Source organism: Saimiri boliviensis, chromosome 14, assembly GCF_048565385.1.
Source record: "Saimiri boliviensis isolate mSaiBol1 chromosome 14, mSaiBol1.pri, whole genome shotgun sequence".
Taxonomy (NCBI): Eukaryota; Metazoa; Chordata; class Mammalia; order Primates; family Cebidae; genus Saimiri; species Saimiri boliviensis.
The window spans coordinates 45,086,088-45,110,485 of NC_133462.1; the positions used below are offsets into that span (position 1 = coordinate 45,086,088).

Sequence of the window (24,398 nt, forward strand, 5' to 3'; positions counted from 1 at the left end):
TGGAGATCTGTGTGCCTTTATTAGCAGAACCACTACTTGAGGGGGATGAAGCGGGAGGAGTGAGTGGCCCCGATGCCCGGCCGGCCGTGCTTCACGGGCTTGTAGGTGATGGAGAACTCGCCCAGGTAGTGGCCGATCATCTCCGGCTGCGGGAGGTGAAGAGGAGAGCTGGGCGTCAGGCGACCTTCCCGGCCCTCCCGGCCCGGCCCGGCCCACAGAAACGGCCGCAGGCACCTTCATCTCCCCACCCCCGCCGCGGCCCAGCCCGCAGGGACCGCCCAAGCACCTTGATCTCCACTTGGTTGAAAGTCTTGCCGTTATAGACGCCCACCATGCTGCCCACCATCTCGGGCAGGATGATCATGTCTCGCAGGTGCGTCTTCACCACTTCCGGCTTCTCCATGGGCGGCGCCTCCTTCTTCGCTTTGCGCAGCCGCTTCAGCAGCGAGTGCTGCTTCCGCCGAAGGCCCCGGTTCAGCCGCCGCCGCTGGCGCGCGCTGTACAACTGCATCAGCTGCTCGCTGAGGGTGCACCAGGCACAGTGGTGTCAGCGGGGGACGGTGAGCGAAGGCCTGGCTCTCCCCAGGGACATGGCGGCACTGGATTTGTCACTGACCATTGTAATGACCAAAAACAACGTGCCAAATCCCTCTGGCAGCCCCGCCAGATACGTGCGACACCCCTCAGATGCAGGAGCTATCGCGTGACTGTGCAGGGATTCAGAGGGGACAAGCGACCCGGAAGCTACAGCCTCAGACAAAGTGCTGTAACGCACGGCTCCGGCCTGGAATCCCGGCGCTTTGGGAAGCTGAGGCAGGTGGATCACGAGGTCAATAGATCAAAACCAGTCTGGCCCACATGGCGAAACCCCGTCTCTACTAAAAATACAAAAATTGGCCGGGTGTGGTGGTGCACGCCTGTAGTTCCAGCTACTCGGGAGGCTGCCGTGAGCCGAGGTCGCGCCACGGCACTCCAGCCTGAGCGACAGAGCGAGACTCCGTCTCCAAAAAAGACAGTAAAAAAAATAATAAAATGGGCCGGGCGCGGTGGCTCACGCCTGTAATCCCAGCACTTTGGGAGGCCGAGGCGGGTGGATCACGAGGTCAAGAGATCGAGACCATCCTGGTCAACAAGGTGAAACCCCGTCTCTACTAAAAATACAAAAAATTAACTGGGCAGGGTGGCGCGTGCCTGTAATCCCAGCTACTCAGGAGGCTGAGGCAGGAGAATTGCCTGAACCCGGGAGGGGGAGGTTGCAGTAAGCCGAGATCGCGCCATTGCACTCCAGCCTGGGTAACAAGAGCGAAACTCCAACTCAAAAAAATAAAATAAATAAAAATAAAAATAAAATGAAACGGCATGCCAGGTGCTTCCCCCTACCCTGCTTGAAAAGGAGCCAGCGCCTGCCACCGCCCTTAGAATCTAAGGACTAACGCTGCCCGTTATTCTAACACACGTGGGAAGGTAACAAAGAGGGGCGGGTTGAAACAAGCGAACCCCTCCACGTCTCTGGACAGTTTTCTGGGCGCACAACCACGCTCCGTCCTTCGCCGGAGGGAGGCTGTGCCCGCGCAGCGCGGCAGAGGCGCAGGGACCCCGGAACCAGCTCCGCCCGCGACCCCCGCCCCGGCCCCGCCGGCCGGCCTTACTAGGACATGTCCAGCAGCTGGTCCAGGTCCACGCCGCGGTAGGTGAACTTCCGGAAGGTCCGCTTCTTCTTCTGCTCTACCTCCGCCTGCGCGGGCGCGGGCCGGGCGTCAGCGGGATCCCGACACCCGCCACCCGGGGCCACCAGGCAGGGGGACACTCCGCCTCGACCCCTCCCCCGAGGTCACGCGCGGCTCCGGGTTACGGGAACCCGGACAGGCCTTCCCCGCCCCGCGTCGTCCCGACACCCACTGGGCCCGCCCCACACCCCAACATCTGACCGCTCCCAAGGTCCGGAGCAGGCCGCCGTAGCCGCGGGGCCGTACTGCGGCTCCCGCGGACAGCCAGAGGTCGGATGGAGCCGGATAGGCCCGGGGTAGACGCGCCAAATTGCAACACTCACCATCTTGCCGGATCCTCGGAAAAGGCCGTGCTTGTCCGCGCCTGCGCAGTTATCGCGAGACTGCCAGCGTGTCCCGCCCCCTCGGCCGTGAACGCACACGCGCTTCCGCTTTGCCGGCGGCGAACGCGCACCCTCTGCCGGCTGGAGGGCAACACACAGGCTGCGGAGATTAAAGGGGCCGCTTTCTCCGCTGAGTGGGAGTCGGGTTCGTGCTCCGTTGTCTACAGGGTGACACCCACCTCGAGTATTCATGGAGCGCCTACTGTTGGCTCGTAGGTGCGGTTTGGGGGTTTAGGTCCCAGTGTGCGAGGAAGACAAGACGTTATTATAGGGCTGGGCGTGATGGCTCACGCCTGTAATCCCAGCACTTTGGGAGGCCAAGGCGGGTGGATCACGAGGTCAAGAGATCGAGACCATCCTGGTCAACAAGGTGAAACCCTGTCTCTACTAAAAACACAAAAATTAGCTGGGCATGGTGGCACGTGCCTGTAATCCCAGCTGCTCAGGAGGCTGAGGCAGAATTGCCTGAACCCAGGAGGCGGAGGTTGCGGTGAGCCGAGATCGCGCCATTTCACTCCAGCCTGGGTAACAAGAGTGAAACTCCGTCTCAAAAAAAAAAAAAAAAAAAAAAAAAAAAAAAAAAAAAAGGCCGGGCGCGGTGGCTCAAGCCTGTAATCCCAGCACTTTGGGAGGCCGAGGCGGATGGATCACGAGGTCGAGAGATCGAGACCATCCTGGTCAACATGGTGAAACCCCGTCTCTACTAAAAGTGCAAAAAATTAGCTGGGCATGGTGGCACGTGCCTGTAATCCCAGCTACTCAGGAGGCTGAGGCAGAATTGCCTGAGTCCAGGAGGCGGAGGTTGCGGTGAGCCGAGATCGCGCCATTGCACTCCAGCCTGGGCAACAAGAGCGAAACTCCGTCTCAAAAAAAAAAAAAAAAAGGAAGAGGAGAAACTAGAATTACATAGGAATGTTGCTTTTTTTTTTTTTTTTGAGATGGAATTTTGCTCCCAAGTAGCTGGGATTACAGGAGCCCACCACCACACCCGGCTAATTTTGTATTGTTAGTGGAGATAGGGTTTCCTCATGTTGCCCAGGCTGGTCTCGAACTCCCGACCTCAGGTGATTCACCCACTTTGGCCTCCCAAAGTGTTGGGATTACAGGTATCAACCACTGCGCCCAGACTGTATCTTACTGGAATTAAGGATAAAGTTGAAGGTGACTATTATTACAATAATGTGGCACCCAGCTGGGGGCAGAGGCTCACGCCTTAATCCTAGCACTTCGGTAGGCTGAGGCGGGCATATCACCTGGCATATCTGGCCAACATGGTGAAACTCCCATCTCTACTAAAATTACAAAAAATTGGCACGGTGGCTCACGCCTGTAATCCCAGCACTTTGGGAGGCCAAGATGGGTGGATCATGAGATCAAGAGATCAAGACCATCCTGGCCAACATGGTGAAACTCCATCTCTACAAAAAATACAAAAATTAGCCAGCTGTGGTGGCTCACCTGTAATCCCAGCTACTCAGGAGGCTAAGGCAACAGAATCGCTTGAACCCCGGGCGGGGAGAGGGGGCAGAGGTTGCAGTGAGCCAAGATTGCACCATTGCACTCCAGCCTGGGGGACAGAGCAAGACTCCTCAAAAAACAAACAGCAACAACAACAAAAAACGGCCGGACGCGGTGGTTCACACCTGTAATCCCAGCACTTTGGGAGGCCAAGGTGGGTGGATCACCTGAGATCGGGAGTTTGAGATCAGCCTGGCCAACACGTGGAAACTCCGTCTATACTAAAAATACAAAAAAATTAGCCGGTGTGGTGGCACCAGCCTATAATCCCGGCTGCTCAAGAGGCTGAGACAGGAGAATCATTTGAACCCGGGAGGTGGAGGTTGCAATGAGCTGAGATCGTGCTATCGCACTCCAGCCTGGGCAACAAGAGCAAAACTCTCTCCTAAAAAACAAACCCCCAAAACCTCTGGGAACCCAAGCTTAGCTGTGGCGCTGTCCAGGGAGCTCAGCTCTCCCCAGCCTTCCCCACGGTCCCAAGGGAAGCCAATGACACTGTGTCCAGGAGGGGCTGCCTCTCCCTCTCCCTCGGGAGCACAGCACCTGTGTGTGGGGCCCACCCAAGTTGCCCATTTTTCTGCAGCAGACGCCGTCCTGGCTGGCTGGCTGATTTAGCATGTGCTACTCCTCGGCTGGGGGAGCTAATCAAACTCAAGAGGCTGACACGCAACACCAGTGGAGACGGCTGCTCCCGCCTGGCCCCGGCCCTCCTGGAAGCTGGGGGGCCCACCAGCTCCTGAGGATACGGGAGAAAGCTCTGAGAGCAAGGAACATGGCGGGCTTCCTGGGCGGAGGCATTAGGGGGTACTGTCTCGGTGAGAAAACTGTACTGCACAGGGGTGTGTGGGGGGGTACTCCTTTTCTTGGCTCTCTCTAAACTAAGCCAGACCTTCCCTAAACTAAGCCCCCAAAATATGAAGTGGGGCAAGGGGTTCTAGCTGTTGTCTGCAGGATCTCACACTTGGAACGCTGTGGGCTTCCAATCTGAAACTTGGCGGACCTATTTATTTATTTATTTATTTATTTATTTATTTATTTATTTTTTTTTTTTGAGATGGAGTTTCGCTCTTGTTACCCAGGCTGGAGTGCAATGGCGCAATCTCGGCTCACCGCAACCTCCGCCTCCTGGGTTCAGGCAATTCTCCTGCCTCAGCCTCCTGAGTAGCTGGGATTACAGGCACACGCCACCATGCCCAGCTAATTTTTTGTATTTTTAGTAGAGACGGGGTTTCACCATGTTGACCAGGATGGTCTTGATCTCTCGACCTCGTGATCCACCCGCCTTGGCCTCCCAAAGTGCTAGGATTACAAGCTTGAGCCACCGCGCCCGGCCCTATTTATTTATTTATTTATTTATTTATTTAGAGACAGAGCCTCCCTCTGTGGCCCAGGCTGGAGTGCAATGGCATGATCTCAGATCATTGCAACCTCAACCTCCCGCGTTCAAGCAATTTTCCCGCCTCAGCCTCCAGGAGGAGTTGGGATTACAGACATGTGCCACCATGCGCCGCGTGCCACCATGCGCCGCTAATTTTGTGTTCTTAGTGGAGATGGGGTTCCACCATGTTGGTCAGGCTGGTCTCAAACTCCAGACCTCAGGGGATCTGCCTGCCTCGGCCTCCCAAAGTGCTGGGATTACAGGCATGAGCCACTGCGCCTGGCCCTTTTTCATGTTTTTAAGTCTCACCTTCCCTGTCAGAGTGACAGAGTATTGCTTCCAAAAGATGCCCATCCTAATCCCCAGAACCTGGGGACATGTCACCTCCCATGGCATAAGATGTTTAATAAAGGTCATAGGATGGGAAAAGCCTGGAGCCCACATTCCCAGAGAAAACTGGCGGTGGCCACGTCCTGAAATTCCCAGCATCCCAACACCCACTGAGGGATGGGCCCAGGCCAAGACCAAGGAGGGAAGAAACAGACACAAAGTGGTTTCTAATCCAAACGCACTTCTCTTTATTCAAACCAGGGTCAAACTGGTCAATGGGAAACACCCTGAAGCACATGCCTGGGGAGATGGCCTCCTACTCGGCCCACGCGGCCGTGGGATCCAGACCGCCAGTGTCCACGCGGCTGGCTGTGCGCAGCCCCCAAAGTGCACCTCAGACACTACCAAGCAGGTCAGTCGACGAAAGCAAGGAATTAAACAAAAAACAGAAACACAGTAGATTTCTTCTTGAAGCTCCCAGAGTTTCTGGACCAAGGAATCCCAAGCCCCAAAGCAAGGGGACTAGAAACGCACCCCTCCACCAGTGCCGACGGAAACCCTGTTTTAAATTAAAAAATAAGCCAGTATACATCGTAGAAAATTTCTCTTAAAAATCTCACAATTTGTAAATGTATATTTTTTCTTTAACATAAAAGTTTACAATATACCGTAAAACAAAAGGCTCAGGAAAATAATTTCCAAAGAAAAGGAAGAAAAAGAAACCTGAAGTTTTGAATTAAAGCTGAAGACATTTTTTTTTTTAACCCTGTTGTTGAACCAGTGACTTTTTTTTTTATTGTGCTGATGGGTTAGAGAAAGAAATATTTAAAAACTTCAGTCCAGACGACACCCACAGCCGCTCCAAAAGCCTCTCGCCCTCCCCCCGCCCCCCAAGGTTGAGTCGCTACTTTGCCGCCACTTTTGTGATTGTCACGAGTTCACAGGTTTGGAATCCGGGTCTGGGCCGTGCAGACGTCGCCGCCGCGGCTAGCGTCGGTAGGGGTGGAACCCTTGCACGTTGTGGTTCTGCCCTCGTCCAAAGCCGCTGCCACCGGCGGGGGGGCCCCCTGACCCTGGCACAGAGGGGCCCCCGTAGGAGGGGGGCTGCTGGCTGGGGTCCGAGAAGCCCTGTCCAAAGCCACTCAAGTCCTGCCCGTAACCTGCTGGGGGAGAGAGGCCTGTGAGCTGGGGGCGGTCCCCGGGCACTGGGCACTGCCGTGGAGCGAGGCTGCCTGGACGCGGTTCCGCTGAGCCACCTGGAGACCACAGGCCCCACAGGGTGGGGTGGGGGGCCCTTCTGAGGCCAGCACCTAAGCCACGGAGAGGAGCCCCGGGCGTCATATTCTCTCCCTCAAAACCATGTGAGCAGGGCACATACAGGGAAAAGCGGCTTCCAGAGCCCTCCGTGGCCCACATGGTCTTGCCGCTTCCCCGTTCAATCCTGAAGACACCGTGCGGTGGGTTGGTCGGGGGCAGGCTGGAGAAGGCTGGGGGTGGGTGGAGACACAGATGGCCCGAGGAGCCATCATGGACAGGGCTTCTAGAAAGCTGGCTCTCAGGAGGAGTGCACGGCTCTCAGAGTTTCAGAAACCCCCAGCGGGCCCTTGCAGCGATGCAGGGCCTGCCCAGACTCCACACCGTGCCCCTGCCAGGGAACGTCTGTTGGTGGCACATGTCAAGGAAGGGTCCTGGGCCCAACCTGACTGCCCCAGTGACACCATGGCTGAGGGTCCAGCACACTCTGCAGCCGGTCCAGCCACACAGCCGACCTCAGGGGCATGGACAGTGGTGTCTTCACAAGGACAGAGATGCCAGGCTGTTCCCCACCCAACTACACACCTTCAGGAAGCCCCTCCCGCACCCTCTGGGTTCCCAGTCAGGTGCACAGGGCACAGGCGGGCGTGGGCTCTGGGAGATCCTGGACCCGGTGAAGGCTTGTAGCCAGCCAACATCTTAGCACTGGCAAGGGCCCCTCCCCAGAGGGCATCGCCAACGTCCACCCCCGCCCGGGCGGCAGAGGAAGCCACGTCCACTTCCCGGTGCAGGCAGGTGGGAGGAACCTGGAAGAGGCGGCGGCACCTACCTAGGCCACATCACTGCTCAGCCTGACCATAAGAGTGTAAACAAAGTGTGGGCCGCAGCCCGGCGGGTCTGGAGAATAGGAACCCAGGCCTGGCAAGAGACGAGACCAGGGTGACCAACCCAAGCAGCTGTCACCGAGAGCAGTGGCTGACACACACTCCACGCCCCAACTGGGCGCCTCATGCCCCCCTGCCAGCCTTAGACACTCGGGGCTTGGTGGCGGGTCAAGACCCACATATGCAGCAACCTGGGCCCGAGGCCTGGCCATGAGGGCAGGGGACCCAGAGCCATGCAAGGCGGGCAGGCACCTGGGCCACACACAGCTCCCACTCCCAGCACCCACCAGGCCTAAAAGGAAGCGTGTTCACAGGTGCCCAGAAGCCCATGGCCACCTGGAGACAGGAGCCTTGTCCTCAAACCCTGCCTGTGAGCATCCCCTGGTGCCGGAGGAGCTGCCCGTGGTTGGAGCCCTACCCACTTAGGCCACTGCACTGGTCCTGAGCAAGGATGCTGTGACACTAGGCTCAGTGTAGGTCAAGAACTATAGCCATGCAAAACCTTGACCCATCCTGGCTCTGTCCCCCACCAAGCCCCTAGCCAGGTCCCCAAACAAGCTCCTAGCCCTGCCCCCCACCAAGCTCCTACCCTTGTCCCTTACCAAGCTCCAAGCCCTGTCCCCATCAAGCTCCTAGCCCCACCCCTCACCAAGCTCCGAGCCCTGAAGCACATGCGCCTCCTGCAGGTAACCTCCAGACACCCAAGTCACAAAAGCCATCAAGTCCAAGGCAAAGCCCACGTCCAGGCCACGGCCTGCTACAGACCCAGGCCTCTACCCCAAGCAGGGTCTTTAACCCAGCAGGAGAATGTTGACATCAGAAACTGAAAACACCGAAGGGTCAGTGCACCCTGGACCCAGATCAAGGGCCTTGACCCTGCGACAGTGATCACAGCCTCCTGGGACCCACTTCCCTGGACCCAGTCACCACTCAGCTTCGCACACACGCAGGCCCTGCAACGCCTGCTGCAACCTGCTGCCACCCGCGCTCCCGAGCTACCCCCACGCCCCTGCACTCCCCCAACGAGCGCTCTCCAACAACCACTGCACCTCCACTCCCCTCCCTCTATCCTTTCCTGCCAGGTAAAGGTGGGAGGAGGCCAGCAGAGGGAGGAAGCAGAAGGCAGGCCGTGCCTGGGGTCGGGGGCCAGCAAGAGACCACTTACCATACTGACCGTAGGGGAAGTCTGGCTGAGCTGTCGGGGGCTTGCTCATGTCCGGGGCGGCCTGAGACGGAGGCGGAGGGAAGGCCAGAGGCGCTGCCCCAGGAGTGGCCGGTGGAGGAGGAACCCCCGGAGGGGCAAACTGATCCGGTGGTGGAGGTGGAGGCCCATAGCCAAAACCTGCAGAAGCACAGGACGGCAAGGCACGGGCCACGTGGTGCAACTGGGAGCGGACCAGCAGGAGACCCACACCCAGCCCAGCAGGAACTGCCCAGACGGGACTGCCACCCTAACCCACGCAACGCCCAGGCCTCATGACGACCACAGAATGGACCACACAGCCACAGACCCAGGCCACTCCCCCCAGGAAACACACGCCCCTGGGATGGTGGCAGTTCGCTGAGCTGCAGCAGGGCAGGTGTCAGACAAGAACTCAAGGAGCCAGTAACCCCACAGCAAAATCACTTTCAGAACAAAATCCCGCCACCATGCCCAGTGCCCGTGTCTAGGAAGCTGCCAGCACAGGTGAGGGCGCGTCCTGACGAGCTCGGAGGCACTGCCGCCCTGCCCTCTGCTGCTGGACGTCAGGCAGCCGGTTCCACTCAGCTCCCTCCTGTCAGTCATCTGGCCGAGCCTGATCCAGACCAGAAGATGGGACCGCCTGCACCTGTGCCACGGTCACAGGGAGCCTCCAAATCCCCCTGATGGGACTAGCTCACACTGGGATGTTCCCCAACTGTCAAACATCCCTGGGTCCCAAAGACAGCAAATGAAAATTAGGTCCTAATACAGTCCTTGCTGACTGCGTGCTCTGAGGAGTAACCACTGGCTCGGCGGTAAGGGAACACAAGATCCTAGAAAGCCACACCCCCGGGAGGCCTGCGTCTCTTCTCTACTGGAGGGCTCCAATGGCCGCACCCTGGGAGTCCATCGAAAATTCAGGTGTGCTGAGGTCAGGAGTTCAAGACCAGCCTGGCCGACATGGATAAACCCCATCTCTACTAAAAATACAAAAACTAGGCCGGGGGCGGTGGCTCACACCTGTAATCCCAGCACTTTGGGAGGCCAAGGCGGGTGGATCACGAGGTCAAGAGATCGAGATCATCCTGGTCAACATGGTGAAACCCTGTCTCTACTAAAAATACAAAAAATCAGCTGGGCGTGGTGGTGCGTGCCTGTAATCCCAGCTATTCAGGAGGCTGAGGCAGGAGAATCACTTGAACCCAGGAGGCGGAGGCTGCAGTGAGCCAAGATCAGCCCACTGAGCTCCAGCCTGGGCAACGAGAGTGAAACTCCATCTCAAAAAAATACAGTAAGATGAAATTCTGGGTGTACCTTCTAATCTTATACTCAGCTCTTCAATTACAACTGAAGCATACAGGAAAATTAGTCAATAATGAGAACTTGTGCACCCTCAAACAAATGCCCCCCAATTCTGAAGTACGAAGCTGAGACGAGGTCCAGGCTCTGTCTCCTGAGGGGCTTGTGAGAACTGGCCGGGTGCAGACACTCCTGCGGTGAGGTCTCTGGCCTGCAAGAGCCTGGGCTGCCCTTCAGCCTGACCAGCGAAGCCACAGGCAGCGGAGCCCATCTGCAGGTGAAGGGCCTGGTGGCGGGTGACCTGCTGAGCAGCCACAGCCCACTTGTAGCTTTCCCTGAGGTTGAGGCCAGACGTGTAACACAGGAACCCCCATCACTCCCACCCACCACCTGGCTGGCGGGAGGCCCTCCCACAAGGCCCCCTAGACTTACTGAACTGTGGCGGGGCACCGTAGCCCTGAGGGAAGCCCTGGGGAGGGGGGAAGCCTCCAGGAGGGGTGGACACGATGTAGGAGGTGAATGGTGGGGGCGGTGGGGGGGCTCCTCTTCCTGCAGGGGGCGGTCCGTAGCCACCTGAAACACAGTGCAGGGGTGATGGGCAGACTGCGCTGGATACCACGGCTTGGCCACAGCCAGACCTGGGCCTGCCAGGGGCCCCCTGCAGGCCCCTCACCCTCTCTTCCTCTCCAGCACTCAGGACACAGGAACCAGGCTGTGCCTGCTGCCCTGGGGCGCCTGCTGAGTCAGCCTGCCATGTGGCTTCTGTCCCCACCTTTGCTCTATCAACAAGGACTTACCAATCGCCTGTCCTGCTGGCACCCACATTCCTGGATGAGAGAACAGAAGAGGAGGTTGGAGCCGTGTCCACCCAGGTGCCCAACGCGGACGAGGAGCCGCAGAGCACAGGCATCCGGGGCTGGGGCCCACCCCGGGACCCTCTGTGCTCAGAGCCTGCTTGTCCTGAGGGTAGAGCCCCCCCAAGCCCTGAGCAGAGAAGCACTCCCCACCCACTGTCAAACAGGCCTTTAAGCCACACTCCTCTGTCCCCTGCCAGATGGCAGGCACTGTGTCTGCTGACTGGGGCACGGGCGACCTCCAAGCTCCACCGGAGTACCCCAGAGAAACCTGAGACTTCTGAGCCTCAAGAAGGCAGGGACAGTCCCCACAGGACCTCCCAGCTTCCAATAGGGAAGGCTCCAAAGAGAAAGGTTTGAGACGAGGCACAGGGAAGCCACAGTCTCGGGGCCCGGACAGGTGACATCTGGAACCGTGACCTGGAACTCTGGTCAGGCTGTGGCCAAGCCCAGGGGTTCTGTGGCTGCTGGAAGCTCTTGAGTAGGGCAGGGCGGCCACGCACAGGCCTAGCTACAGAGGGCCCACGGCACTGCAGAGGGGATGGCAGGTGGCAAAGATCCAAAGCCTGCCCAGTCTTCAACGGCCCCCTAGGGGCAGCACCCCAATTTCGAGCTCAACTAGGCAACGCCAGAACTCAGGCTTTCCCACTCAGACCTGCCGTGGCACACAGCAGCGAGGTGCAGACGTTCACTGCAGCTCTTCCCGGTGACAGCGAGGCCCAGGCCAAGGACAGGCACCTAAGCCGTGGATACCCCGCTACTGAGGAGGCTGCAGTGCTGCCTGGGAGCTGGCTCTCTGCCGGCTCCCGGTCGGGACTGAAGGCCACTGTGTTGTGCTGGCAGGCGCAGCAGAAGTGGGGAGGCCGCAGCAACAGCCGAGCAGGGTACGTCGGGGCGAGTCAGATATGGGGGGTTCCCAAGAGCACCTCTGCCTCAGCCTTACCTTGCGGGCCATATCCTTGCTGCCACGTGGGCGGGGGCTGGCCTGCCCAGCCATTGGCAGCGTTGGGAACAACGCGGCTCCCCCACTGGCTGGCACCTGGCTGTCCCGGCGGCTGGCTCTTGCTGTCCCGAGGCTCAGCCCGTTTAACTTCCACCTAAACAAACCGAGCTCTGGTTTAGAACAGGGCCGCGGGTCCCAGCACCCCCTTCCCTTCAGACACACCCTTGGGTAACTTATAACTACACTTAGCAACTTACGACTTAAGACTAAATACTTAACTATAAACCTTATTTAGGCCAGTAGCATTTTTTTCTTAAAAAAATTTTTTTTGTTGAATTTTTTTGTTTAAAAAATGTTTCTCAGGTACAATAGATACAACTGTAAGACAAGCAGAGCCCACCCGCTGCGGGGCAGCAGGGACAGAGCCAGCAGCCCTCAGGGGAGTTTTGTGCATGACGAAGGGTCTTTCACTCAAGCAAAACGTCAGCATCCTCCTTCCTCTTGAAAACATGGGGACAAAACAGGACCAGGATCTTCCCAGCCGTTGGCATCCTCATCGCCCTCTGGACCACTCGGAGCCCACCCACCTGTGCTTTTAACTCATACCTGAGAAACACGGTTGGTGTTTTACTTAGATTTTTTAATTTAAAATGTCTAATGGAAGATAAAGACTTACCTTCCCCAGGCTAACGCTTAAAGAATCTCAATTAACTCAAAAATAATGTCAGAGGGAATGGATGTGATAAGAGAATCTTACATTACATCTAACAAAAAAAAGTAAACAAACATGCAATAAAATGGACATTTGGATCAGTAAGCAATCTTCATACTGTGTTCGCTCCACAGCCCGGGGCCCTTCCTCTCTAGACACTCAGGAGCCACAGCCTTCTCAGGAGGCGGGTGCGGGGCCTGGGACAACGAATAGAGCACGCCTGACCTACTTACTCCAGGCGCAGGGGCCGACCTTCCTTTAATGCCTGCTTTAAAGCATGGGTGGGCTGACAAGAGTCCGCAGGTCCGGGGCTGCCTCAGCATTTGAGATTGCTGAATTTGTCTTATTTTTATGGTACATTTTAATGAGAATAAAGGGGCAATGAATCCACCTGGAGTCAGCCTTGGGGTCTCAGTCTGAGCGCTGCGCATCTTGCGTTCTGTTCTGTCCATTAGAGAACAGACAGCGGTGGCCACAGAAGCACAAAGCCCCCACCTGCCTGCCCAATGCCCCAAGGACGGCCTATGATGGGAACAGAACCCCGTTAGCTCAAGGCAATGCGACAGCAGGAACAAGGGACCAGCTTCAAAGAACTCAAATTAATAAGTCTTCACACACTCTCCTTAGAGGACTGTGGTTCCTGCTTACAAAGCAGAGCAGTCCTTGTACGTGGGGAAAAAAAATTCTTTTACCCTTTCCTATCTTAACACAGCAACACAGACTTGCCTGGCATGGAGATGAACTATCACTTGAGACCAAACCTCTATGGAAAACCCCCATGAGGGGCTGGCAGCAATGCCAAGTGCCGTGTCCAGCCGACCAGTGAAGGTCGGTGCCAGGCAAGCTGGACTCCAATAACTGTCTTCCTTGGGAGGCGAGACCCACGCTGAGGCCGCCGAGCTCAGAGGCTCATGCAGACAGTCATGGCTAGAGGGACCCTCAGGCTGCCCAGGGACGAAAGCAGGTGTGTGCACTGCACAGAGCCCTCTCTGTCCCACGTTTCAAGACCATGCCAGCCTCTAATTGTCAATGGCGTAGCAGCTTAAAATTGTGAGCGCAGACTCCTCTGAACCTGTGCAGGCACTGTCGGGCACCCATGCAGCCTGCATGCCAACGTTACACCAAAAGCTGCACCGAATGTCAGAACAAGGGTGGTGTCTCCTGTTTTAATTGGGTTCGAATGGAATTAATGACGTCTGCAACCAAATCGAAGCCACCTGTATACAAAAATAACTACACCTGCTCCTGTCTTTATTTAAATGGTCGGGGCTGGGGGCAGGAGAAAAAGAGCATGAGGCTGGCTCCCTCCGGGACATTTTAGCTGAAAAAATAACCGTGGCTTTGTCCAAAAGGCTGAGCATCTTCCTCTGTTAACAGGTGACGCTGCCACACCATGGAGGCGGGGTCGAACTCCCCTCCGTGTGTGAGGCAGCCTGGCACAGCCAGCAGAGCTCCTTGGTTTCAAAGAACCAAGACAGGAATCCTGCAAAAACTTGGACCCCTAAGCTTTCGCTAACTGCAAGAAATTCCACACTGTAGAATTTCTGCCAGTTATTTATTTCAGAGTCCACTTTTCAAGAACCTCCAAGGGTCCAGGGAAAAAAAGAACTTAGGAAGAAGCCTTTTCTGACACACACCTACCAAGGGCTGGCCTGGGGGCGGGGGGTGGCCTCCTGTCCCTCTCACCTCCGGGGGTAACACAGTATGAAGATGACACAACCAGAGGTCACTTGACTGCATGGTGGCTGAGTACTACCGAGAGCATGTGGCTGGTGCCGGAGTTCCACAGTAAGTGACCCAATTAAAACAACCAATCCTTCATGATGTTTTCATTTTTCTTTCGGTTTTAAGCGGAACCTCGGCTCTCCAAGGTCCCTTGCTGATCACATTACAGGTCAGTGTCAGACAATGGGGATTTGCAGACATCTGAAGGAGTGGTCATGGAAACCAAGCCTGAGGCAACGCTGCGGTTTCACTGGAGCCAGCCCCAACACCGCCACAGCCTCGCCTGGCCCCCACCCGCCCAGTCCCAGGCCACCCAGAGGGAGGGGCTCCGGGAGCAAAGCTGGGAGACACCCACCCGCGGGAAGGGTGCTTGGAAAGGATGGGGCCCTCCTGCTATCTACAGACCCAGATCCACCGCACACCTCACGCAGCGAAGGCTCATGGGGCAAACTCGCCCGACCCTTTTCTGTGAAGGAATGTTCCTTTCCAGTGAAACCCCTAAGTTGCCTAAGACTTGGTTTGGTCTTAAGGTAAAATAAAACTACAACTACACACTTTTTTGCCCATGATGTCGTGAAAATGCATGTTGACAGCCTGGTCCACTGATTGTTCGTCCTCGAAAGTAATAAATCCAAAACCTAGCCAACGACGAAGAGTGAATCAAGGTAGCAGGGTGTTGTGACACAAAACAGGATGATGAACAGTATTAGGGACGGGCCGAGGGATCGACCCCGGGTTTCAGCTCAGCTGTGTGTGGGGTGCTGCCTCCCTCCCCAGGAGCTGCCACTCGGCAGGACACAGAGTGGACAGACGGTGATGTCCGCACTCCCGGTGAAGGCTCTGCTGACTGAGGCCTGAGTCAGGTCTCCGACCCAGACACCCAGGGCTGGGGCTGTGTGTCAGGAACACACTGGAACAAGGAGCACAGCCTAGAGGGCAGCAGCCGAGGCAGGACAATGGCGAGGGCCTCTGTTGCTACTGGCGGACAAAGCGCCCCCAGGGGAGGGTCGGAGGTCCGCGCTGCAGTATTCTGGCTCCCGCCTGTGGAGAGACAGCCAGTGAAGCCTGCAGGCCGGGAGCCCGTGTGGAAGCCTACGTCTCCGTCAGGGGTATGCACTGTGGATGCGTGTCTGCTGCTCTGAAACCCAGGATTCTCCCCCTCGGCTTGCAATTTGCTTTGCAGCTAGTGCTGACAGCAGCCATATATCGTTCTAAAGCGTTAACAGGTACAGTATCTATCACAGCTGGTGCCTCGCTAGGCTTACCCAACACCGTTGGGTAAGCCCAAGGAGTCCTACGAGAGTCATATCATAGGCATATATGCATATATATACAGGTAGATTAACAGTGCACAAAGATACAGGCCACAACGGGTTCCAGCAGGTCAGACTCTGCTGTCAGCAGCAAGAGCGAGATGCACCATGGGATCAAAACAGAAAATTTTAAAGGCAAAAAAAATTTAGCATTTTCCAAACACAAGAGAGTGGCAGTATAAACGAAGTTTAGTCGGTCTGGGGTGAGCGCGGCCCCCGGCTAACGGAGTGGGTCTTGTCCTCTACGCAGGAGTGCGCTGGGCTCCCCAGGCTTCCCCGGCTGGGTGGAGTGCGACACCGCAGAGCACACCGTCCTCCCGAGGGGCCCCGGCCGCGCTAGCACCTCCCCAGATGGCCTGTGTGCTGGACAGAAGGAAGGGCGCGGCAGACAGCTGCCCAAGACCTCACAGAACAAAGACGGACGAGGGAAGAGTGGAGATGGGGCTGAAGATGGGCCGCCCGCCAGAGGCACGGGATGTGTGACAGAGCACCACACAGCAGGGCACAGCGCGACACGGGCGTGAGCACGGCAGAGAAAGGCCGTGGGGGTGGGAGCAGGCAAGGGCCCCCAGAAGGAGTGGCCCATCACGGGGCCACCCGAGCTCAAGAAACAGGGGCCGGGGCTGCTGCAGCTGGGACCAGGCAGAAACATGACAAGCAAAACTGGGCGAGAAAAAGATGGAAACGGGGCAGAAAGAGCAGCTCAGTCTGTGAGAGGACAAAGGTCGCCTGCAGTTCAGGAGCCTCCTGCCGTCCTGAGCACACACATGCACCTCAGCATGACTGCACGTGGTGTCTGCAACCTGACGGGAGAGGAGGAAGAGGGACTAGGAGGGCAAGGCACACAGCGAGAGGAGGCGGGAAGAAGACCCGAGGACAAGGCGGGGCCAGAGGCGAATGAGGCAGCGGCTGGAGCGGGCGGGCCGAGGGCAGATGTGGGAGGGCTGTGCGGGGACCCGCGCAGACACTGTGTGCCCGAGACACATGCGGGGTCTCCGACAGGGACGTGTCCATAACCTTCAGTCAATGGAGAGGAAGAGGGAGGTGGCGGGAAGGGGAACACAGACCCATCTCAGAAGAGGAAGAAAGGCCAAGGAAGAGAACGCACTCTCTGGGAGGACCCGTCAAGAAGCGCCACGGCGTCTCTCCTGCCCTCTGCTCGCCTGACACCCAAGGGACACTTTCAAAGCCCAACGGCTAAGGACACGTGGCCACATGCTGGCCCCGAAGTGGTCTGTACACCAGCGTGGACTCAGCGACACTCGCCAGCCACATCCCGTCCACATGGGACAGGATGCAAGAAGGGGCGACAGCTCTGGGCGACAGCTCTGGGCGGCCGGAGGGAAGCGGGAGGATCTAGAAGCCACCCTCGGATTCCCGCGCACTCAAGTTTCCCGAGATCAGAGACAGTATTGGAACACGGCATCGGTGATGAAACAACATATTTAGAAGTAGACATTTCTCAAACTGCAGGAGTGTCTGAAACCACAGGGTTCGCCTGGTCCGGGCACAGTGCAAGAGGCGCTGGGTCCTGGGGAAGGCGCCCTGAGCGCTGTCTAGGAATGCGGCTGTCAAGAGGCGACATCACCACTGAGGAAGCGGGACAGAAACACCTGAAACTTCGTTTACACCCCACTGGAGCAAAGCCGCTCCCTCCTCTGACTGCGGGACTGGCCTGTACCTGTGTGATATAATTTAGCACCTGGAGAAGAGAAATCTAAAGAGATATCGTTAATCACAAACAATTCACAGAGAGAAAAGGAAAAAACAACTTACTTAACATTACTGTACTTTACTATGAGACACTTAAGTACATCACTAAGCATGTATGTCTAAATTAAGTTACGACTAAGACTTAACAGCGTAACCAACATGGAGGAGGAACACGCCCTAACCGTGGGGAGGGAGGTTCAAATGGCAAACTATGCTCCAGCATGGCGGCCATGCTGTGGCGCCGCGTGGCGCTCGGGGCTGCCCCGACTGACCTGGCGGGTGGTGCAGGGCGGCACGGACGCCTCGGGCAGACCCAGACTGTGGATCTGCTCGCGTGGCTGGCCAAAAGCGGCTGATGGACCAAAACCATGCGGGCGGGACAGACAGCAGCAGCCACGGAAAAGGGGCACAGAAACTGGGCGCCCATCGCCCCAGCTCCACAAACCAATGCGGACAGGCGTGCGGGGAGCTGAGGGAAATGATGAGGGAGGCCCTGAGGTGACTCCTCACCCCTCCTCCCACCTGCCCCACTGACTTCAGAGGGGGGGAAGGAAAAAAAAAAAAAAAAAAAAAAAAAAAGCATGAGATGGATGACGGGAAGTCCACGCTCCATGCCGAGCCGGCCGGCCGGCCCAGCCAACAACATGAAATGAAACCAGCCACACAGGGAGGACTCGACGAGGGGGCGAAGGAAGGTCAGATGCAGAAGCAGCACACTCTTCCGGGACACGGTGAAAAACAGAAACCAGGCTGACACCCATGTGGAGTCATAAAAACGCCAAAAGAACAAACCAAAAAACAATGTGTGACGTCTGACCTCGGGAAGCACAGACAGGCTGAATGGGGCGCACATCAGGAACCCATGTTTTAGTCATTTGTCTCCAAATCGTCCTGTCCTGAGGCTGTTTGCTACAGCCACCACCTATGTGTGCCTGGCGGTTGAGATAGTTTGCCATCTGAGGGAGGAGCAGGGAGAGAAGGCCAAGGACGAACTGGATCTGCCCTTACCTCGGGGCCTCTGCTTCTCGGCATCATAGATCATGACTACCTCCGTGACCTGGAAAGAGAGAGCGGCGTGAGCCCAGTGCCAGCGCCAGCGCCGAGGGGGCTTTTCCGAGGAATCGGCATGGGGCGCACCCTCCTTCAGCGGGGAAGATGCACAGGCAAGGGCTGTTCCCTGGAGTGCTGCCTGGGAAAGGCAGGAACCCCCACGCTCTGGGGCCAGATGCAGGCGCACAGAAGCAGCTCCAGGGCAGGCGCACGCTCATCTGTCTCCGAGCCGCCCACGGCCCCGCTCACGTGTATGCTGAGTGACACCAAGGGCCAACGATGCTGGCCACGTGTCCTAGCAGGGGTCGTGGGAGCCAGAAGACCCCACAGAAGCCCTTCCTACCCAAACGAGGGAAGCGAAGGGCACACTCGGCCCTCACTCAAAGCAGCAGGGCAACCACACACAGCTCCTCTGCGAACCCTGTGCTCCCTGGCCTTGCTCAGGGCCCCTCATTCCTGGCCTAGGCCCATGGCCCCCCCAGTTACCACCTTATAAACATATGCTGGACCCAGGCCCACAGGACGGTCCTGCTGGAGGGGCTAGAAATGTGACCTGCGGGACAGGGGATGAGACCCAGCAGGACCTCGGGGTGAGTGCACGCACCTGCGTCAGGTGACTGGGAGGGCTCCCTGCTGGACCCCTCCCGGCTGTCCCAGCTCCCTCTGGCACCAGGCTCAGCTGAAATTGGGTATTTTCCCACCCGCCAACTGGAGGTCAGCTCGTCCAGGCTACGCTGAACCCCATTTCTGTGTAACCGTTGTTCTCTGGCACTTTACCCCATGGTGTTTTCACAGCGGAATCAGGCGGACGCCCTGAAGGCTGTCAGGCTAGTTGCCTGCAGAACCACCCGACTGAGACATTAAATGGCCGTGAAGGCCAAGGCTGGGTTTTCCATCTTTTCGGTCGGGGGTGCAGGCATCGGTGAAATACGAGAGTGAGCTCCCAGCCTGAAAGGCTTGTGCACCTGTGGCTGCACCGCTTCAGCCCCGAGAAGGCGGAGGACGAGCAGAAGCGGCTCTGCCCAAGCGCACCGCCGGGGGAGGAGAAACTCACCACTCCGAACTTCTTGAAGTATTCCCTGAGCTCTGTCTCACCACAGTTGTGAGGAATCCCGCCGACAAAGATCTTATTTGATTTACTGTTATCACTCCTGGGTCCTTTCTGCTGTTTGAAGAAGGAAAAAACGGTCAGTCCACGCCGGACCCTCCAAACCCTCCATGAGCTGTGCGGGCTGCAGAGCCCAATCCACACTGGTGTAAGAGTCGGCTGAAAGCCAGGCAAGAACGCTCCACGAGCCTGCTAGGTCCAAACAGCAACCAGAAACACTAGGCTCTTCTGAGACACTTTTGCAGTTTAAAAAAAAAATTTTTTTTTTGAGACGGAGTTTCGCTCTTGTTACCCAGGGTGGAGTGCAATGGCGCGATCTCGGCTCACCGCAACCTCCGCCTCCTGAGTTCAGGCAATTCTCCTGCCTCAGCCTCCTGGGTAGCTGGGATTACAAGCACGCGCCACCATGCCCAGCTAATTTTTTTGTATTTTTAGTAGAGACGGGGTTTCACCATGTTGACCGAGATGCAGGCCTGAGCCATCGCGCCCGGCCCACTTTTGCATTTTTCTATAGAGACCCAAGGAAACAGAGATTTAGCATTTTTGCAGGGCTGAATTTCAATGAAACGAAAGCAGCACCGTGTGTGCCTCGCCTTCAGTTATTCTGCATTACAACAGCTACAAAGTGGAAAGGCGCTGCTGTGCAGGCAGGGACCTTAAGTACTGGGGAAGGGGAGCGCCAACGAGAGAAGCAAGCAGAGATGAAGCTGGATTTCAGGCTGCACTTCTTCAGCAGGTGACAAAGATGACCACGGAAACCTCTAGCAGCTCCAGAGCCACATGACACACGGCCCGAACCGCACAGCCCCTGCTGCCGCCTCCCGCTGCCCAGCGCGCCTGCTCCTGGACGCCTCTGCCCAGGCCCCATCACTCGCCTCTCAGCTGTGGCTGCTCTCCTCCTGCTCCCACCCCACCCAGCGTCCTTTTTCCTCTCCTATCCAAGGCTATCGTATTTTAAGTTGTCCCAACTGCTTTGAATTAAGAGAATAAATGGTTGGGGGTGAGCGCTCACTGCCATGACCGTAAGGACGGTTTCATGAGTGGGTGTCTGGGTCGGAATCCATCAAGTTGTGCAGTTTACTACGTGCCCGTTATATCTTAATAAAAACCAGAGAGACGTTAATGAATTAATAACCAGGCAGAATATGAACCGGGACTGGATTCCAGTCTGGAGAAAACAGCTATGAGAGAACTTGCGAGACAACTGTGGAGCAGGAACGTGGCCTGGACAGGTGACACAGGATTCCCTGCAGCCGTTTTCCGGCGTGCTGACCGAGCATGCATGTGGGGAGGACGGAATTTTAGGGGACGCACCCTCCAGTCCTTAGGAGTGGTACATGAGGACAGAGATGGATACATCCGGCAAAATATTAATGATGTATAAATCTACATGGTGTATTCAGGTATTCTTTATGCTAGTCTTCTATTTTTTGGGTAGTTAAAAAGTTTCCTAAAAAGTTAAAAAAAAAAAAAAAAAAAGAACAGAAAAAAAACACTGTTCCAAGGGCTTTGAAGCCTGCAAAGTGGATTCTGCTGGAAATGCAGGTTCCGCAGCCCCGGCCTGCTGCCCATACTGTGGAGAGGCTGGCACTCGGTGCCCCAGCAGGCCTCCAGGTCTGCACGGTCCAGCGCGCTCTGTGGGGGTGGGAGCTTTCCCATGTGCACCGCCCCACCAGGCTCCTGGCGCCTGTGTGAGAGCCGCACGGCTGGAGGAAGGTAGGCAGACCAGGGAAACCCCATGCCAGGACAGTACCATGTCAGCCAGGCAAGCTCCAGGGTCACGGGTCAGAGAACCCAAGTTGCCATGTCAGGGGATCTCAAGTGGAGCGGCAAGGTGGCCAGAATGAGCCGACACGGCCTGGCCCAGCACAGTGGGCACACAGGGCACAGAGATAAGATGAAGGGCTCCTGACAAGAAATGGCCTGAGCTGGCCGGGTGTGGTGACTCAAGCCTGTAATCCCAGCACTTTGGGAGGCCAAGGCGGGTCAAGAGATCGAGACCATCCTGGTCAACATGGTGAAACCCCGTCTCTACTAAAAATACAAAAAATTAGCTGGGCGTGGTAGTGCGTGCCTGTAATCCCAACTACTCAGGAGGCTGAGGCAGGAGAATTGCCTGAACTCAGGAGGCGGAGGTTGCGGTGAGCCGAGATCGCGCCATTGCACTCCAGCTTGGGTAACAAGAGCGAAACTCCATCTCAAAAAAAAAAAAAAAAGAAAAGGCCTGAGCTGTCATTTTTTTTTTTTTTCTTGAGATAGACTGGTAAGAATTTGCTTGGCTGTAGGATAAAACACAGCACTGATAAGCCTGGGTGATGCTCAACTGCTTGAGCGTGAATCTAGAAGACCCCTGTCGCGCTCTATCTTAGTGAGGGACACCACCAGATCGAAGGCACACATCTTCATCCTGAGTGAAGAACACACGAGGAGGCCACCCGGCCCCGCCCCTTACCCATCCTTCCTTCGGCCGCGTTCTCTCTGGCTGCATCCCCCGGGGTGTGCATGGCTTGGGGTCGATCTGTAGGAAGTTTCAAATCAGCTGGTGGTGAGTAAGAGGCTGTTTCTCTAGGAAAGAAGGTGTCAGCACAAGAGCGGCCACAGCGCAGCAGCCCCACCCCACCCGCCGGCTCCATCCGCCCTGCGTCCTACTGCATTACCCAGCCTCGGCACCACGGCTTCAGCCTCCCCATCAACCCACTTTCAAACATGCTCTAATACAAACATCCGTCGGAGTCCAGGACAGAATGAAGCAAAGCCACGACAGGGGAGGCGGAGCAGGAGAGAGCTCCCGGAAGGACACTTACGTTTCGGCCGTCTAGCGTGTGTGGTCTGCTGGCCAGCACTGTCCCCACACAGTTGGGGTCTTTAAATTTGACAAACCCAAACCCTCGAGACTGGTTGGTGGTTTTATCTTTCATGATAACACAGTCTACGACTTCTCCATATTGGGAAAAGTAGCTGCGCAGAGTCTCTGCTCAGAAATTGGGAACAAAACACAAACACACAGGACCAGAGCATTAGGCACGCGTCAGGCGGTGGCTGCAGGCACACGTGCTCTTCCAGTCCACTGGCTGCACACCCAGCAGTGCTGAACTGGGGGTTAGGGGGCAGTGTCCAGGAAGCACTGGGGGATTCTGCCCAACGCGCACTTGAGGCCCTCATGTAAATCAGAGGGGCTGCCAGTGCGCAGAGCAGCGGCCAGCGTTAACAGCCTGCCTTTGTGGGAGTCCGGGAAGGCAAACACAGCCCCTCTGGATGCTGACGGTGAGCACGGGGCACTGACTATGCTGACCTCTTTCTCTTCCTCTACTCTCAACTCGGGAGCTGGGCCAGGCCCGCCCTCTGCACTTCCAGCCACGGCTGTCTGCCTCCACCACCCACCTCAGCCCTGAGCTAGGAACCTGCAGACTGAAGTCTCGCCTGTAACTTGGGATGGGAAATACCAGGGCCAAATTAACAGTTTCAAAGTAATACACACTTACTCTCTGCCCCAGCCAACTCCAATGTCCCCTGCCCAGAAATCGAAACAGTATCAACAGCACTTTGAAACACCCAAGACAGGGCCGGCGCGGTGGCTCAAGCCTGTAATCCCAGCACTTTGGGAGGCCGAGGTGGGTGGATCACAAGGTCAAGAGATCGAGACCATCCTGGTCAACATGGTGAAACCCCGTCTCTACTAAAAATACAAAAAAATCAGCTGGGCATGGTGGCGCGTGCCTGTAATCCCAGCTACTCAGGAGGCTGAGGCAGGAGAATTGCCTGAACCCAGGAGGCGGAGGTTGTGGTGAGCCGAGATCATGCCATTGCACTCCAGCCTGGGTAACAAGTGAAACTGTCTCCAAAAAAAAAAAAGAAAGAAAAGAAACGTGCAAGACAGCAGCAATAGGCTGCAGACACAAGTTGAAGGCCAAGGTCCTAGAGCCTGTCTGCGGCGCCCACCTGACACCCCTTCCCCACCTACCTTGGGTCGTGCTCCAGTCCAGACCGCCCACGAAGAGCTTCCTGCAATTCAATGAGAAAACATTCACATCAAGACAAGCTCCCGCCTTAGAAATGCCCCCATCTGAGCCAAACTGAGGTCTCAATTCAAAACACGAAAGCAGTTTATGCGCACGTGACCGCGAGGTGCTCACTGCAATAACAAGTCAGCCTCTCCCATGCAGTCTGCAGACACGAAAGATGATCCCAAGCCTTGCCAGCACCGTGGGGAGAAAAGTGGCCGCAGAGCCACACGCAGACCTCACGCGCAGACCTCACGCGCAACGGGCGAAGAGTTCCTTTGACAGATCAGTGGTGACCGCTGCTGCCGAGCGAGACACAGGCCTGCCTTCCTACAGCCTTTGCAATTATTTTATAACCAGGAAAAAGAATTTAGAAGTCTAGATTTGAAATGTGCACAATAAACTAGACACCTAAGCCACAAGGCCTCTGAATTACAGCCCCGGGCGGGTGGGGAGAGACAGAAGCCTCCAGATGAGCCTGCACTCACGAGAGAACGAGGCCCACAGATGGCGGGGAAGGCCCTGGAGCTCCAGGCTCAGCACTGGCACCCCCCGCCCACCCTCACAAGCCCTCGGCCCCATCCTGGGGCTGTCTCTTCTGGGCAAATGGGGTGGCGCTCTCCCAAGGGGTCTGCCATCCAGCCTGCGGCAACACCCAAGGGCCCATCTTTTCACCTCTGCAGCTCCGAGTGCACCCAGGGGGCTTGGCAGTTCCAGCTCCCAATAGGGGCTGTGCTACCGTGCTTCAGCCATGACATCCACTGGATATGTCTGAGATACATGGGCCACAAGGCTTACCCAGGCACAGGGCCTCAGATGTCATTCAAGCTTCCCCCAAACCCAGGGGGCAGGGAAGAGATGGTTCTATCGGTGGCTCTCCAGGCCTGCCTACTTTCCCTGGAAAAGGGGACACGTATTCAGAAATCAAGTCCCTAGGCTGAATTTCGGCTGTGACTCAGTGCCAGCACCATCAACACCCTTGGTCTCCGGACAGCAGAGCACCCTTGAAGCTCCCACCTGAGA

General features: G+C 56.7%; 2 protein-coding genes across 10 annotated transcripts in view; both read right to left on the minus strand.

Annotated features, from left to right (window-relative positions):
• RPS15 (ribosomal protein S15) lies at nucleotides 1-2,317 on the minus strand. The gene is made up of 4 exons (XM_039465951.2): nucleotides 2,051-2,317; nucleotides 1,650-1,735; nucleotides 287-521; nucleotides 1-146 (listed from the first exon to the last, which is right to left on the minus strand). The coding sequence occupies exons 1-4, from the start codon at nucleotides 2,300-2,302 to the stop codon at nucleotides 33-35; spliced, it is 687 nt and encodes a 228-aa protein (XP_039321885.2). The 5' UTR covers nucleotides 2,303-2,317; the 3' UTR covers nucleotides 1-32.
• A 3,243-nt stretch (nucleotides 2,318-5,560) lies between these two features.
• The window catches only part of DAZAP1 (DAZ associated protein 1), a 35,551-nt gene continuing 16,713 nt past the window's right edge, over nucleotides 5,561-24,398 (minus strand). Inside the window, exons 2-13 of one of the 9 annotated variants that reach the window (XM_074384874.1) lie at nucleotides 23,336-23,376; nucleotides 22,179-22,345; nucleotides 21,827-21,892; nucleotides 19,321-19,431; nucleotides 18,225-18,273; nucleotides 14,746-14,828; nucleotides 11,754-11,907; nucleotides 10,754-10,783; nucleotides 10,389-10,529; nucleotides 8,640-8,816; nucleotides 7,420-7,508; nucleotides 5,561-6,499 (exon numbers count right to left, since the gene is read on the minus strand). In XM_074384874.1, the coding sequence (XP_074240975.1) occupies nucleotides 7,420-7,508; nucleotides 8,640-8,816; nucleotides 10,389-10,529; nucleotides 10,754-10,783; nucleotides 11,754-11,907; nucleotides 14,746-14,828; nucleotides 18,225-18,273; nucleotides 19,321-19,431; nucleotides 21,827-21,892; nucleotides 22,179-22,345; nucleotides 23,336-23,376 (1,108 nt within the window). In that variant the 3' untranslated portion in view covers nucleotides 5,561-6,499. The remainder of the gene's footprint in view (nucleotides 6,500-7,419; nucleotides 7,509-8,639; nucleotides 8,817-10,388; nucleotides 10,530-10,753; nucleotides 10,784-11,753; nucleotides 11,908-14,745; nucleotides 14,829-18,224; nucleotides 18,274-19,320; nucleotides 19,432-21,826; nucleotides 21,893-22,178; nucleotides 22,346-23,335; nucleotides 23,377-24,398) is intronic. The other 8 variants (XM_074384875.1, XM_039465554.2, XM_039465553.2 and 5 more) reach the window with 8 other exon arrangements.

Coding starts and splice junctions, on each gene's coding strand:
- RPS15 (XM_039465951.2), bottom strand. CDS start 2,302: ATGAATACTCGAGGTGGGTGTCACCCTGTAGACAACGGAGCACGAACC. Junction 1,736..2,050: donor TCCGAGGATCCGGCAAGATG/GTGAGTGTTGCA, acceptor GCGCCCGCGCAG/GCGGAGGTAGAGCAGAAGAA. Junction 522..1,649: donor CAGCTGCTGGACATGTCCTA/GTAAGGCCGGCC, acceptor GTGCACCCTCAG/CGAGCAGCTGATGCAGTTGT.